The following is a 14,929-nucleotide window of genomic DNA, read 5'->3' on the forward strand; positions in this document are numbered from 1 at the left end:
CACCCTGCACCCCATCCCCCTGCCACAGCCCATAGCACCTTCCCACACCCAAACTGCTGCTGGCCCAGGGCTGACCAAGCTGTTCGGGCAGCTCTGGAGCCAGCCACACTGGCCACTGCAGAAGTCACAGAGGTCCCATGACACATGCAGCCTTACTCATGGTTATTTAGAATGGAAGAAACTCTAGCCAGGATGTCTCAATGTCTTTCCATTAACTTTAATGATCCACCATTTCCTGGGCTAGACAACAGATGGGTACCCGAAGCTGGGCCAAGTCTACACTAACACTTATGTTGGCAAAACTTTTGTCCCTCAGGGCTGTGAAAAACACATACCCAAGTGACATAAGGTTTGTCAGCATAAGAGCTCACGTGCACAGCACTATGTCAGCAGGACACTCTCCCACTGACAGAGCTACCGTTTCTCATTGAGCTGGTTTTATTAGGTTGATGGGAGAGCTCTCCCCCATCGGCATAACGCAGCTACATGAGTACTCTTACAGCGGCATGGCCTTAGCTTTGTGTAAACTGGCTTGGGAGATGCCCCTCCCAGCCTTACCTCTCTGCTGTGAAGTGGAGCAGAAGTTTACAAGCAGAGTTTTCTATATCCACAGATATATAAATGAATAACCAATCTGTATAAATATCTCATAATGACCAACAAGTTCAGAGAATTACCCGCTTTCATAAACGACCTTCCCTGATACACTTCTATAGTACAATGTGCAATCAGTTGGTTCAACAGTTCATGTCTGAGGTTTAAACCTTCTGTTCTCCCATGGGGTGTCTGGATCCTGACTGTCACACATGTACCAGGAAAAGATGGAATGGTTCAGCCCTTCTCACCCAACAAAGCAATGCTGCAGATGTTCATCTTGAGATGACAGACCGGCAGGATGACATGGGGAGAAACACTGCAAAGGGAAACTGGTGAAAGAAAATCCTTGACCTCCACATTCAATAACAAGCCTGCCTAGGGTCTGGAATTTCAAGGCAGCAGCTGTTGCAGTTTTAGTAAGAGTCAAGATAATTTTTGTTTTTACAAAGCAGGTGTCAGCACTTACAGGGGCTTGGAGCTATATTCTGCTCTCAGAGCTGCATGCACAGCTCCCAGTTAGGCTACTGGAGTTAACTGGTGTGTCTAAGGGCTGAATGAGCTGTGGTGTGTCAGAGGCCCAAAGAAAGATTATTCTGCTCTCAGTAGTTGCTAGGTGAGCATCCTGCTCAGGATCACTGATTAGCCAATGAGTTTGTTCTCGTGATGGTTTCCATTGGTCAAGTGTGCGCCATTCAATATCATGCAAGGGACAGCTGGATGCAGGTGATGCTCTGGAACAAATGCAGAATATGCCTCTTTATGCAACTGAATTTAGTGTTGCATAAAAACAGCGATTTTTAAATTCCTCTCTGGGCTTTTCTTAACAATTAACCTAACACACCATGTGCAGAAGGAGCAAGCATAACATAAGATATAGCACTAACCGTCAACCTATTCAGGTCATTGGATCTGCCAGTATCCTCTGGACTAGTTTTCCTCAGCAGCTAGCTATAGCACTGTATCATAATGACACTCTCACTATAGGCTTTATATTAAAAAAAGAGATTAAAAATATCTAAATAGGAATGCAAATCTCCTCAGAATTAAAAAATAATCAATCAAAACAGCATGTGTGTTTTTTAAACCTTCCTCTGCCATGTAGAAAGCCCAACCTAACTGCACTGCACAAGAGACTCACAAGTGAAACTGACTTCTGAAACAGACCCAAAGGAAAGCTCTGCATACATAGATGCTGGAACTAGGGGTGCTGCAGTACCCCCTGGCTTGAAGTGGTTTCCATAATAGACAGGGATTACAGTCTGGTTCAATGGATCTCAGCTCCCCCACTCTACAAATTGTTCCAGCACCCCATCTGCATAGCTCGACAGCTTGTCTCTTTCGCCCATAGAAATAGGTCTTCTCTCTCCCTATAGAATCATCATCATATAGAAATATTTCATCTCATCTCACTGATCAAGCTCCATGGAATTTCTAAAAAGTGATGAAAAGCACAGTCAGTGAATAAAGTGCTTCTCCTATGACTAAGTGGAGAGGCTATTAGTAACATGGAAAAGCAATTTACAAAAAAACCAGCAACCACAGACAACATATTTGTCTTGGACCCAAATTAAAGTCAATGGGAGCTTTGCCACTGAGTTTAATGGAAGCAGGTCCATTGATGGCATCCTTTAAAACACACTATTAGTACCTCACAGCTGTATATCTGAATAGTTTACTGATTCTGTACAGAGTTACAGAATGAATCCAAGGCTGCTTGATCAAGAGCCATAACAGCAATGAAATAGGAAGAATGCAGTTCAAGGCCAAAACAGACAGCAGATGTACTGGCAAAAGATACAACATTCCAACCCTGTGTTTTAGATTATATACAGAAACTAAGGAACAGTACAGTGCTAATGACATTCATGAAACAGATATCCTATTGGACAGGTGACAAAGGACCAGTACAGCGCTAATGACATTCATGACACCCAGGTGACAAAGGGCCAGGCAAGTCGTCAGATGCTGTATGTACCTACACACCTGGGTTTGAAAATTCTGGCCCATATTAGGTTCCCTAAAGCCATATTTAAGCAACTGATTTCCAAAGGTGATGTGTGTATGCAGCTCCCACTGACCAAACTCGTAGTGGTGGCTGCTCAATTCTCCAGAAAAAACAAGAAGATTGTTTATGTGTCGAAATGTGAATGTAGGTTCCCATGTGAAAATGCTGGCCCTGCTTTCTGTACTTTGCGGGTGGGGAATGTAAACTTGTGTGAAGAACGCTGGGCAGTGCATCTCCATCACCGCACCTGTTAACTCTGTGAAGAACAGCTCTATATTCAGCAGAAATTATAGATGGGGGAATTCACCCTAGAGCAGAGGACCCAAGAAAGCTATATGGGTTTGAATGGGACCCAAGTCACGTGTTTGGCATTGGGCTGAATATAAATAATAACAGACGTTGCCTTTGATTCATTAGCTGAACATGCGCAATGCCTTGGGGAAAGGAAAACCCCTATTCAAATAGTACTTTGCATAGAAAAGAACACAGACATGAACAGTGTTAGTCACAGGAAAGTTTTGGTAAAGTCTGCTTTAAATTAAGCACAAGCAAGTGATCTAGCCTTTGGTATAGGGAGAGAGTTTGTGATGAGCAGGTTACAGAGCCATCCCACGCCTATCCACAGCCCTGCACGTTCAGTACCACACACGCTGCATTTTCACAACTGACTTTCAGCACAGCTCAGCCTTGCAATGTAACTGCTGAAGCAGGAAGAGACTCTGAAGCTCCACCGACACAGGTCGTCCCATCAGCTCCCGCTAGGTGTGCTGGGTATTTCGGTTCTCCTGCTTCATTTCAGAAGGTGACTCAGCTGGTCCTGCAGATTTGATGAATGCTCGACACTGGGGACCAGACAGACGGAAGTGTTCAAAGTCAGATCAGCTCCCCAAATCTCTGTGTTTTGGTTGCTAAATAGATGCACATGCCATTACCACTTGTGCATGAGGGAACAGAACTGCTCTGTTAAAGAAGTTAGGAGGGGAAAATACCTTGTGAATCAGACAAGAGCCATGAGAATGACTAAAGGATTAGAAAACATGCCCTATAGTTATAGTCTCAAAGAGCTTAATCTATTTAGCTTAACAAGGAGAAGGTTAAGAGTGACTTGATCACCATCTATAAGTATCCACATGGGGAACAAATATTTAATAATGGGGTCTTCAATCTAGCAGAGGAAGGTATAATGCAATCCAACAGCTGGAAGTCAAAGTTAGACAAATTCAGACTGGAAATAAGACGTAAATTTTTAACAGTGAGTGTAATTAACCATTGGAACAATTTACCCAGGGTCGTGGTAGATTCTCCATCTCTGACCATTTTTAAATCAAGATGGGATGTTTTTCTGTTCTCGGAATTATTTTGGGGACGTTCTGTGGCCTGTGTTATACAGGAGGTCAGACTAGATGATCAAATTGGTCCCTTCTAGCCTTAGAATCTATGAATCATCCAACCCATACCACATGCCATCACAAAGGCGAATTGTCTGCAAAGCCTGTGACTGGACCAAAGCCAAAATAACTCAGCACATCTATAAGCACAGAGCAAAGCTTTTCTTTTGCTCAAAAACCATCACAAATCAGAAACAGTGGCAAGTGAGGAACAGTTACAAAGATCCCAAGTGACCTGCATATTCTACTTAAACCCTGCTGAGAGGCTGAATGTCAGACAGGGGGACTAAACTGAGCCCTGATACAAGTGGGCATAATGCACCTAGGAGGCAATGAGGGCTCCATCCACTTATGCCAGAGCTAAACTGGACCCCGAGCATGGAATAAAGAGCAACCAGGATCTGGCTTACGATGCCTAGTGCATTTCATCTGGAAGGATCACAAAGGACTTCACAAACGAAATTACTAGTTGCGGAGAGAATGAGTAGGGTTGGTGGCAACTTAAATTTCTTCATAACAAATTTTAAAAGAAAAATTTTGTTTCATTCAGAATTTCAGGGTTTTTTTTTTTCATTTTTGCAATGAAAAAATTCAAAACAAAAAGTACATTTCCATTTCAAATTTCAAAATGTTACTTGCATTTTTCCCCCTTTCTCCCCTTACACTGCTGCTAAGATACCATGGTGATGGGAGCTTGAGATAGGAACTTGGCCAGGATACTAGGATGAACACCCGACTCCTGCAAAAAGCGCAAGTGATCATGAGCAATCAGTGCCTTGGTGTTGTATCTCATCCAAATCCCCGCTAACAGTACAGCATCCCTGAGAGAGGAAAGATCGCCCCCTACTGAGTCATCAACATGACTTCATGCAGCACCCTGAGTTTTCCTTGGAGGTTCCTTATCCAAGCAATGACCTAGTGTGACCCCGCTAAGTTTATGAGCTGATCGTTCCCTTCTTTGTACCTTGGGGCTACATTCAACTTCCTCTGGAGAAAAGAAAACATCACGCCATGCTAGGACATGCTGCCTTCATGTCATTGCAGATTTACTTGCTGAAAATAGAAAATCCAGCCAGGCATCATGCAAACTATGAGAGGGAAACAACATGGACTATCTGCTGAGGGTTAGCAAGAGAGGTATAAGCTTAATAAATCGGCTAATAAAACAGGCTATACTCACTTCTTCTGAATAGCTTCTTGTCTAGACGAGGAAAGAAGAGAAAAAGTATTGTTGGAAAAATAGCAACAGGGCTAATTAAGTGCTGGTAAAAGGGGCTTGACTGACTGCTCCGAAAACTGAAACCATCAATTTGTCTTTAGAACAGGCCCAGCAGGGGCAGCAGCAGGGCAAGCTGCCCCCACACTGCCCTGGCACCATGTCTCAACCCTGACCTGGAGGACAACCTCTTCAGGTGAGAGGGGAGTCCTGTCTCCATGACCTATTCAGTCCTCAGCTGATTGCTAATGGGGGTGCGTGCAGAGGTGCGGACGCCCTCACCCACTAGGAACTTGATGGAGACTCATCGACTCATGTCTCACACACACCGAACAGCCATCACATGGTGATGACTACAGGTGACTAGCGTCCTGGACAGAATTCATACTGGTAGCCTAGAGCTAGAAAGCATCATGTTGAATATGGAGATTTTTTGCTGGCACTTGTCTGCTTCTATCCCATGTGACTCATTCAAGTGACCATGGCTCATGCAGTTTAGCACCAACACTTAACACCGAAGGGGACGTTGCAATGTTTTTTATCTGAACAATGTCCCTTTAACAAACTGTAGGCCAGCACGGTGAGCTAGTGATACAGGGTTCCAAACCGTGGCCTGCTCAGTCCCAGCAGAGAGGAGGACAGGAGCCCTCCCTCATGCTGGAATGCCCCATTTTGGCCAGCGCTCAGACCAGGCTCCATGCAAAGCCACCAAAATGTGGGGCCTTTAAGGGGAATGAAAGGGGTTTCCCCGCAAAACCCAGAGTACCCAGTGCTCCCTACTTACTGGTACTGGAGATGAGTGGTTATGATAGCCATCTTCCTTAGACTCTGCAAAGCACAAAATGAGGAATTACGGACCTTCTCTGTCCTGAGCATCTCGGCAGAATTAGTGTGAGCTGTTCTAGAATGATGACAACTCTGCATATTCCTGCAGCAGCTTTTCCCCCCTCCCCGTCCCTCATCGCAACCCAATGGAGTTTATAGGCTGCACGGGAAAAGTTCACCTCCCTCACCCTGAAACCCAGCTACCTCAGGGGAGCTCTTGAACAACTATCACAGATAACCCCGAAAAGACCATTTCTCCTCTGCTCTTTTCAGGCTCTTTTGCTGCGCTCATCTTGGCAGCACCTGAGCACTTTCCATTAGTGCATTAAGTGATGGGACTGACATCTATCGTGTGTGGTTTGTTCTCTCATTCTCTCCCCAGGATGCAGGGAAGGGTCGTATTTTGGTAGGATTTTAAAAAAATACACACACACGTTGCTATGTGTTTCTGTTAGAGGAGGCAAGGTCAAATAAACGCGCCTTGCACTTGGATTGGGCTCATCGGCCTGACCTCTTGTATTCAGCCCTGTTAAACACTACATCATTCCCACTAACGCTGTATCCAGCCAGCTCTCAAATTTCTGCCGTGCTACTGCCTTGACCAGCTCCCTTGTGAGCCTAATCCACTGCCCAGAGGCTTGTGTTATTCAGAACTAAACATCTCCTGCATTAGCTTCAGGCCACTGCTTCTTGCCTCGTCATTTTGACCTTGCAAGGACAAGCTCACCAATCCTGGAATACTACTGTGTGGAGCTGCCTCCCTTGAAAGCAAATATTCTCCCACAGAGATGTGAGAGAGTAAACAAGTCCAGAAAACAGCAAAGGGGTCATTTCTACCTGATCTAGCAAATTTCACTTCAGGACTTCACTCATCCGTCAGTGTCATGAAATGTAACAAGCCAGGGGCCTACAGGAGGTGAAATATAAGTCTGCAGAGGGTAAGCTAGAAAGGGTGCAACAATAATAAAGACTCTGAAGCCCTTCAGTAATGGGATAATTCAGCACAAACTACTATTACCGCTCTTGAGGTCCAAGCTACTGTGTCTACTAGGAAGGATTCTGGTGTTGTGAGCTTCAGGGGAATCCCACAGTTTTGCCTCTGCAGTTCAGGAAATCATAGCTGGCAAGTTCGGTGAAGAATTCCTAGATGTAGCAAGCCCATCCCACTGCATCAATGCAAGACTGGCCTATAGTGAGCTCTATTAGAAAGAACTACACTACAACAAAAGAGTAATAATCTGCACTTCTATAGCACCGTCCATGCCACGATCTCAGAGTGCTTTTCAAGTCCCCGTGAACTGAGCTTAACAACACCCCTGAGAGGTCAGGGGACATTATCACCATTTTACAGACAAGGAAACTGAGGCCTGGAGAGATTAAGTGCCTGATTTTCACGGACTTCAATGGGAGCTGTGTGTGCTCAGCACCTCCTGAAATTAGGCCATAAATGACATGCCCAAGTTCATGCAGAAAATTGACAGCAGAGCCAGAAACAGAACCCAGGTCTCCAAAACCATGCTCTGATGTGTTCCCAGCCTCTGTTTGCCAGATGCTGGAAATGGGCAACAGAGGATGAATCACTTGATTACCTGTTCTGTTCATTCCCTCTGGGGCACCTGGCATTGGCCACTGTCGGAAGACAGGATACTGGGCTAGATGGACCATTGGTCTGACCCAGTATGGCCGTTCTTATGACTCCTAGCTCTGTACTTCAGCCACAAGATTCCCCTTCCGTACTCTGCACTGCCTTGCAGCCCCACGCTCTGTGCCAAAATCCAGTCATTCCTATTAATCAGAAATGCCATTACTTCAGCAGATAAACGTTCCTTACATCTTCCGAGTGCAGGATGGCATCTTCTTGCATCACCATGTTTCTAGCCGCATGACCCAGGAGCTGAAAAACAGACATGCAAACTGCAGGCAGAAGTCCCGGGCCACCGGGGATTTCTTGTGGCTGCCACTCAACAGATCAGCACACAGAACTGATTGAATTGGGAATTCACTTCACTGGGATTAACTCTGCAACGATCGTGCCTTGGATGAAACAGACCAGCAGAGAATGGGGTTTCCTGCAGCATCTTTCACAAAAGAAAAGGAGGACTTGTGGCACCTTAGAGACTAACCAATTTATTTGAGCATGGTTCGTCTCTAAGGTGCCACAAGTCCTCCTTTTCTTTTTGCGAATACAGACTAACACGGCTGCTACTCTGAAACCTTTCACAAAAGAGGTGACAATGCGTTTTACAGTGAGATATGGTGTCAGCAGTGACGGTGATGGTGTAGGCAAACGCAGCAGCCAGTGCACTCAAGAATGGTTCGGCAATAAAAACCCGTTTGACTAGACAGGGGGTATGCTGGACTTGGGGATCTGCCATCTCTGGGTCCGGAAGTATTTTCCACTCCCTAACTCTTGGGATTTGAGGACGGCCAGGCTCCAGGTCTCCAACGCAGCGAAGACGCCAAATGCTGGCCAGCTCTGGCCCGCATTCTCACGGGATGGGTTTCCTGAGGTCAAGGTTGCACGTGTGGGTTCTGAGCCAGCGCTCCACACCCACCTCAGGTTCTCATTCATCCCCTGGGCCCTGCCCCACGGGGCAGATTATGCTCTGCCCAAGGAGGGGGCAGAGTGACCGCTCCCCGGGGGGAAGGCTCCAGGTCAGGGCCTGTGTCCAACGCACACGAGCTGTATTAATCCAGAGCCCCCAGGGGTGTTTTGCCGGGAGAGCTGAGTCACACTCGACCCCTCCGATTGGGGCGGGTAGCTGGGGCAGCCCCACCAGGCTCAGGAGGGCCCCACTGATGGGGCCGACCTGGGCGCAGCTCGCAAGCCCCGCTGGGCGTGTCCCGCAGCACAAGGCACCGACGTGACATTTTGACCCCGCTCCAGCCGGACCCAGAGACCACGGGCCCCGGCTTCCAGCCGGACTACACTTCCCAGCACACCCCGCGGCTGGCGCGCTGCATGCTGGGTGTTGTAGTCCCGGCGGCGGGCCCTCACCTCGGAGCTCCGCGAGCCTTTCAGCACCTGCTTGGTGAGGGCGATCACGTCGGTGCCGCAGCCGGTCACCCTGTCGATCAGCAGCCCCTTCACCGAGCGGCCGAACCGCGCCTGGGCATCGGACGCGCCCCCCGCCGGAGCCGCCGCCATCTTGGGGCTGCCACAGCCTGCGCCCCGCCCCCTCAAGGCCGGGCGACGGCGAGCGCCGGAGGACAGACTAGAGGGGAAGGCGAAGCAGGGTGTGGGCGACTCCTGCCTCGCCATGGGGATGGGGCTGCCCTGCTAGGGGTCGGTGGCACCAGCCTCCAGAGGTCCTGCCTGGTGGCCCAGGTCTCTGCAGCAGGGGCAGCGAGCCTTGCAATGAGGGGCATGGCCCTGGCTAGTGACCCTTTGTGGAGTCCCATGGCACCCCGCCCTGGGCGAGGTCCTAGGCCACATGTTTTTATTGGAGGGGGTTTGCCAACTCCCTGCACTATTAAAGCAGAGTTTCCTTGCAGAATCCTTGCTATGGCAGCCCGGGCACAGACTGATTTCAGCCGGATCCCTCCCAGGTCCCGTATGGGAAAGGAGACAATGTCGCTCCCCTTTCCTCTCTCCCCACCACCCTACTCCCTTGCAGTGATCCAGGTTTCTGGGGCAGCTGCTCCTAATGACTCAGTTGTATGGGGATGTGCAATCCCTGATCACACCCTGGCCCCTTTCAAACAAGCTGTTCCTCAGCCCCAGCCCCTCCACGTGATTTTTGGCAGCACGTTGTCAGTGTGGTGGGGAAATTGAGGCGGGGGAAGGGGGGGGGGCAGTGTTCTGCAGCAACAGGTTCAATAGTGAGCTCTCCACCGTGACATACGTGTGCCGAGCCACAGGCAAGGAGCCTCAACCCCCCAACACACAGCTGCCCTGCCCAGTGTTCCCAAACTAGGGCAGGCAACGACATAGAGGAACTTCCCACCCCCAGTGGGGCCCTGCCCCAAAAACAGACAGCATCTGCCGGTGGGAACACTGACCTGACTCCCCCATCCCGTATGACCCCGGGACTTTCCAATGGCCATGTGGGACCATGGGGCAACTTCAAAAATCAGAGCCAGCTGTGGGATGTCCTGCACAGCAGGGGGCTCTTGAGAGGTATGCCCGGTGGTTGTGCCCTTCCTGTTGATCCCAACCAGCTGGCAGTGCTGAGCCCAGCTCAGAGGCTGGGTCAAGCATGCTCAGTGTCTGCCAGATGCTTAGTTTTGTGGTCCCCAGCTGCAGGGCTCTTGTCTGTGGGGATGGGAACAGGGTACGGATAACGCTCAAATTCCTACCTTGGCAAATTTCTTTACAACCATGTAGCTAATTCTCCCTAGTTGAATGATTTGAAATCAGACACTTCTGCTGTCTTTAAAATAAAGGCACCCGGGACAGCAGCCCAGCACTTGCCAGGATGACCAACACTAAAATAACAATCTTTTGGCCTCAGCCCAGCCCTCCTCATCTACCCTTTGCTAACAAGCAAGTGTGTGCAGTGCTCCTGGGCCAGCTTGCACTAATAAACCAGCATGTACAGTGCAGCAGAGCCATCCAATTCAGCACTTGTGAGCAACCTAGAATAACAAAACTGCCTTGGGAGCCAATGACCTGTATGTGCCCGGCTGTTGGTTACTGCGCTTCTCGTTGATTACTAAGGCTTGTCTACGCTACAGGGGCTAGAGCAGCGTAGCTACGCCACATAGGTATGTCAGCGTAACCTGTAGTGTAGACGCTGTCTGTACTGATGGAAGGGTCTTTTCTATCACTGTAGGAAAACCACCTCTCCCAGCAATGGTATTGAGGTCGGAGGAAGCATCCTTTCATCAACCTAGCTGCATCTACAAGCTCAGCTTTGCTACAGCGGTCAGCAGCATGGATTTTTCACACCCCTGAGAGCCATGGCTAAGCTGACCTAAGCTCTAAGCATAGACCAGGCCTCAGTGTGCACAGGAAAAATTCAAAGCGTCCACTTCACTTCAGAACTATAACAATGCGTCTTACTTACTTTTCATCAGAGGATCTCAAAGTGATTTACAGACACTAGGGAATCAGTCGTCCCGCAAGAGGCAGGGGAGTATAATGGGGGGAGGGATAGCTCAGTGATTTGAGCATTGGCCTGCTAAACCCAGGGTTGTGAACTCAATCTTTGAGGGGGCCATTTAGGGATCTGGGGCAAAAATTGGGGATTGGTCCTGCTTGGAGCAGGGGGTTGGACTAGATGACCTCCTGAGGTCCCTTCCAACCCTGATATTCTATAATTAACTCCATTTTGCAGATGTGTAAACAGGCACAGAAGGGCTAAGTGACTTGCCCCAATTCTCATAGCAAGTCAGTGGCAAAGTTGGTCATGGGACCCATGAGTCCTAGCTCCCAGACCCCTGCACTGCCCACTGGCCAACACTCCTTTGGTATCATACCCCTCTTCCCAAGCTTTCACTTCTTGAGATTGCTTTCCTTCTTACACAGGCTTGGGAAGGACATTGCTGGTCTTTGCCCAGGGAAACATGTCATCTTTTTTCTCGTAAATAAACTGCTTACCAGCTGCTTTAAAGACAGGATGACTGCTAACATACTACCAATGTACTGCTGTTAATATAACTTTTTGCACGGCTATAGCACTTGAGAGTCTCAAAGGAGATTAGAGCAGATGATCATGTGCCTCAGAGCTCCCCTCACTCATTCTCATAGGTAAGTCTTATCCTTTTTATTTGGGGGAAACTGAGGCGCAATGCAGGCTTACATCCCCTCCCCTGTATTGTCATTTGCATTACTTCCCCTCCCACTGCTCCCATCTCCTTCCCCCAAGTAGTAGCTTTACAAACCCTTGGAAAAGTAGTTGACTTTGTGCACCTCTTCGAGGCCACTCTGCTGAATCTGTCCCCAAGGGTACAGTGGAAATCAGGTAGCATCAGAGAGAGAACTCGGAGCTCGGCCAACACGACAAGCCATTAATTGCAGCACATGTGGTTTATCTTCACTCTGGAACATACCGTCTTGTCCGTGCCATTTAAGTGTACGCTCTGAGTACTGTCCCGGCCATTACCTTGAGGTGTTCAAGGGAACCCAGCCACCGAGGACAGCTGTTGAGGCCACCAGAATGGAAAAGGGGGGATGCTAGGAAGCTGAGACAGCATCAGCCTTCCCAACGGTAGGTGGAAGGATGTTATGGAGTCTTGGATCCATGGCAAAAAGGAACCTGACCAGACTTAAACCAGATGTAAACCCAAGTAGCCTCAGCAAGATGCTCATCGTAAAGGGGCAGCTAGTCATTCATAGAGCCAAAGGGTTAGAAGGGACCACAAGGGTCACCTAGTCTAACTGCCTGCCAAGATGTCAGATTTGTTGTGGCTAAACCATCCAAGACAGATGGCTCCAGCTTCCTTTTGAAAACCTCCAATGACAGAGCTTCCACAACCTCCCTAGGCATCTGTGCCATTGTCCTACTGTTCTTACAGTTAGGAAGTTTTTCCTGAGATTTAATCTACCATGCTGTAGTTTGAACCCATTGTCCCTTGTCCTGCCCATTAACACAGTAGCAATAATATTCATAAAAATACGTTGCCCTTCTACAGAACTTTCCATCCCACCATCTCAGACTGCTCCACAAGTTAATTAGACTGCACAATACCCCTGCTGACGTATGTTCCGCACTCTCCAATCTTAGAGCAGTTCCCTTTCATGGTGACGGCTGGATCCGGCCATTAAACCCAGTAGGTAGGAAACTGCCCTCCGGAAGACCCCTTTGAGCCCCAGTGTATTGTAACCCTGGGTGGCAGCAGAGCGGTCTTGTCTTCATTCACGTCAGGCCGGGTTCATTTCCCTCGAGCAGAGGGAGAAGTTGCACTCACGGTACATGTACACAATACCCCGAGACTGAGCCAGAAAACAAAGCGCTGCTTTATCACACAGCTCACAAGCTGTAAAAAGGCAGAGGTGAATCCGTACTTAACCACAGCACTACACCTCACGTTGTCTAACCCATGGGGAATCGGTGCAAAAGGAATCCACATTCATTGCTAAAGATTCAGGGCTGCTAGGCTCACCTTTTCCAGGCTACCTTTCGAGAGGAATCCCACTTTCCCCACCACGCGGGATCCTGCCCCGCTCCGTCCTCTGCCTCGGCTCTTCTTCCGGCTGGAGACCTGTCCCCGCCTCATTGGGTCAACCCCTGGCTAGGGCACCGCCGCATTCACCCAAAGTGCTGTGTTCACCCAATGGGCTGCCAACACAGCAGTAGCCGTTATATGGCACAAGGACTTTTTTAACGTCATCTAGTCCATCTGCCATTGTGGTACTTCCTACGCACCTGGAAAGGCCATGCATCAGAGCAGGAAGAGTCCTTTAAGGCCATTCCAAAAGAAGCCAGTTCCCTTATGAGTTGTTTCCTGTTTGATCGAAAAATAACTGCCTTTCTTTCTATACAGTGGAACTATGTAATGGTAGAGCCTTGGTATTTCAAAGCACCCCAGAGGCACTTGCTTTTCCTTCCCACTCACTGGAAAGCTGCACGGCTGGGTTCAGGTGAGATACCTCTGTCAGTCTAATATCCCTCAGCGACTCTCAGCTTAGCTGTGCTTCCAGTTGGGTTTTCTATCTCAGTCTGCGATCTCAGAGTATAACTGAGTTCTTCCCCTCCCACTCCCGCTCCCCGCATGCATCACCCTGTCTCCCACTTACACCTATGCAACCCTGTGGGAGCACAGAAGATTCAAAGAAGAGCCACGAGAATGATCAATTGATTGGAAGCCATGCCTAATAGTAACAAACTCAAGGAGCTCAACTGGTTTAGCTGATGAAAGAGACTGTTAAGGGGTGACGATCACCGTCTGCAAATACCTATGTGGGGAACAGAAATTTGATATTAGAGGCTGCTTCAGTCTAGCAGACAAAACCATAACAAGAGCTAATGGCTAGAAGTTGAAAATGGACAGCCTTAGACTAGCATTAAAGGTGCTATTTTTAACAGGGAGGTAATTAAACACTGGAACAACTTACCCAGGGTTAGGGTGGATTCTCCATCACTAGCAAATGTTAAAAATCATAGTTGGCTGTTTTTCTAGAAGACCTGCTCTAGTTTAAACAGGAACGAATTCAGGGAAGTCCCATGGCCTCTGTTATCCAGGTCAGCAGGATGATCACTTGGGGAATGGACGCTGTTAATGTACCTGTTGTGACTAGCCATAAAAGCTGTCCTTCTGTGCTATTTAGTTATCTTGGCTGTTCCCTATAGCCCCTATGCAGATACTTTGGCAATATAAAAACACAGCCGTGGTCCCTTCTCAGAGCTCTGATATTTGGCGTCCTCTTTAGCTCCTTCCTCCCAGAGTATGCAGTAAATCAGGCAAGAATTCCACAGGGGAGGATGGCTCTAAGAAGTGGGTTTTAAGGAGGGAGATCCAGTGGTGTTGGCTCCCTACTGATTCAGGGGGAAGACCACCCCTCTACTGGATTTCCAACACCACTTCCTGCAGCTCTTCCAGCAATGTGCTGCTGAACTAGCCCAAGGCTGCTTAGCTCATGAGAGCTGCCCAGATCCCTGCACAAGCAGGCTGGTCCCCATGGAGTTTATCTGCACTAAGGAAGGGCTCATGATTATTAAAGCACTGAATTAGGACTCTGAAGTCCTGGGTTCAAGTCCCACCTTTGACCAGTCTCTTACTCCTTGAATGGTCCCCATCTGTACAATGGGGTCAAAATCTTCCTTTGTCTAACTGGATTGTAAATGGTTAGGGGCCAGGATTGGCTCTCACCATGCAGCTGTACAGCACGTGCTCCAATGGGGCCACGATCTGACTTGGGGCCTCTAGCTGCTACCGTAATGCACATAACAATAAGAAAGTCTTGCCACGCATCCTGGCAAAGGTAACTCTTCCTAGGTTAGCTCTGACCTTATG

The 14,929-nt window shown here is 48.5% G+C and overlaps 1 protein-coding gene across 3 annotated transcripts; it reads right to left on the bottom strand.

The window, feature by feature from the left end:
• Nucleotides 1–201: 201 nt before the first annotated feature.
• Nucleotides 202–9,207, bottom strand: BORCS7 (BLOC-1 related complex subunit 7). Of its 3 annotated transcripts, none has more exons than XM_073354488.1 (5): nt 9,030–9,207; nt 7,863–7,925; nt 5,991–6,034; nt 5,171–5,191; nt 202–3,444 (listed from the first exon to the last, which is right to left on the bottom strand). In XM_073354488.1, the coding sequence occupies exons 1-5, from the start codon at nt 9,177–9,179 to the stop codon at nt 3,393–3,395; spliced, it is 330 nt and encodes a 109-aa protein (XP_073210589.1). In that variant the 5' UTR covers nt 9,180–9,207; the 3' UTR covers nt 202–3,392. The 3 variants fall into 3 exon arrangements, with proteins under 3 accessions (XP_073210589.1, XP_073210588.1, XP_073210587.1); XM_073354487.1 differs by lacking the exon at nt 202–3,444 and adding an exon at nt 4,547–4,729 and having other exon boundaries at nt 9,057–9,207; XM_073354486.1 differs by lacking the exon at nt 202–3,444 and adding an exon at nt 4,547–4,729.
• Between the last annotated feature and the right edge of the window lie 5,722 nt (nt 9,208–14,929).

Source organism: Lepidochelys kempii, chromosome 7, assembly GCF_965140265.1.
Source record: "Lepidochelys kempii isolate rLepKem1 chromosome 7, rLepKem1.hap2, whole genome shotgun sequence".
Classification (NCBI taxonomy): Eukaryota; Metazoa; Chordata; order Testudines; family Cheloniidae; genus Lepidochelys; species Lepidochelys kempii.

Excerpts from the sequence above, each read along its gene's own strand:
- BORCS7 (XM_073354486.1), bottom strand. The coding sequence starts at position 9,179 with ATGGCGGCGGCTCCGGCGGGGGGCGCGTCCGATGCCCAGGCGCGGTTC. Across the intron at positions 7,926-9,029 it reads AAGGCTCGCGGAGCTCCGAG|CTCCTGGGTCATGCGGCTAG; the intron begins GTGAGGGCCCGC and ends TCTGTTTTTCAG. Across the intron at positions 5,192-5,990 it reads ACCACTCATCTCCAGTACCA|ACAAGAAGCTATTCAGAAGA; the intron begins GTAAGTAGGGAG and ends TTCCTCGTCTAG.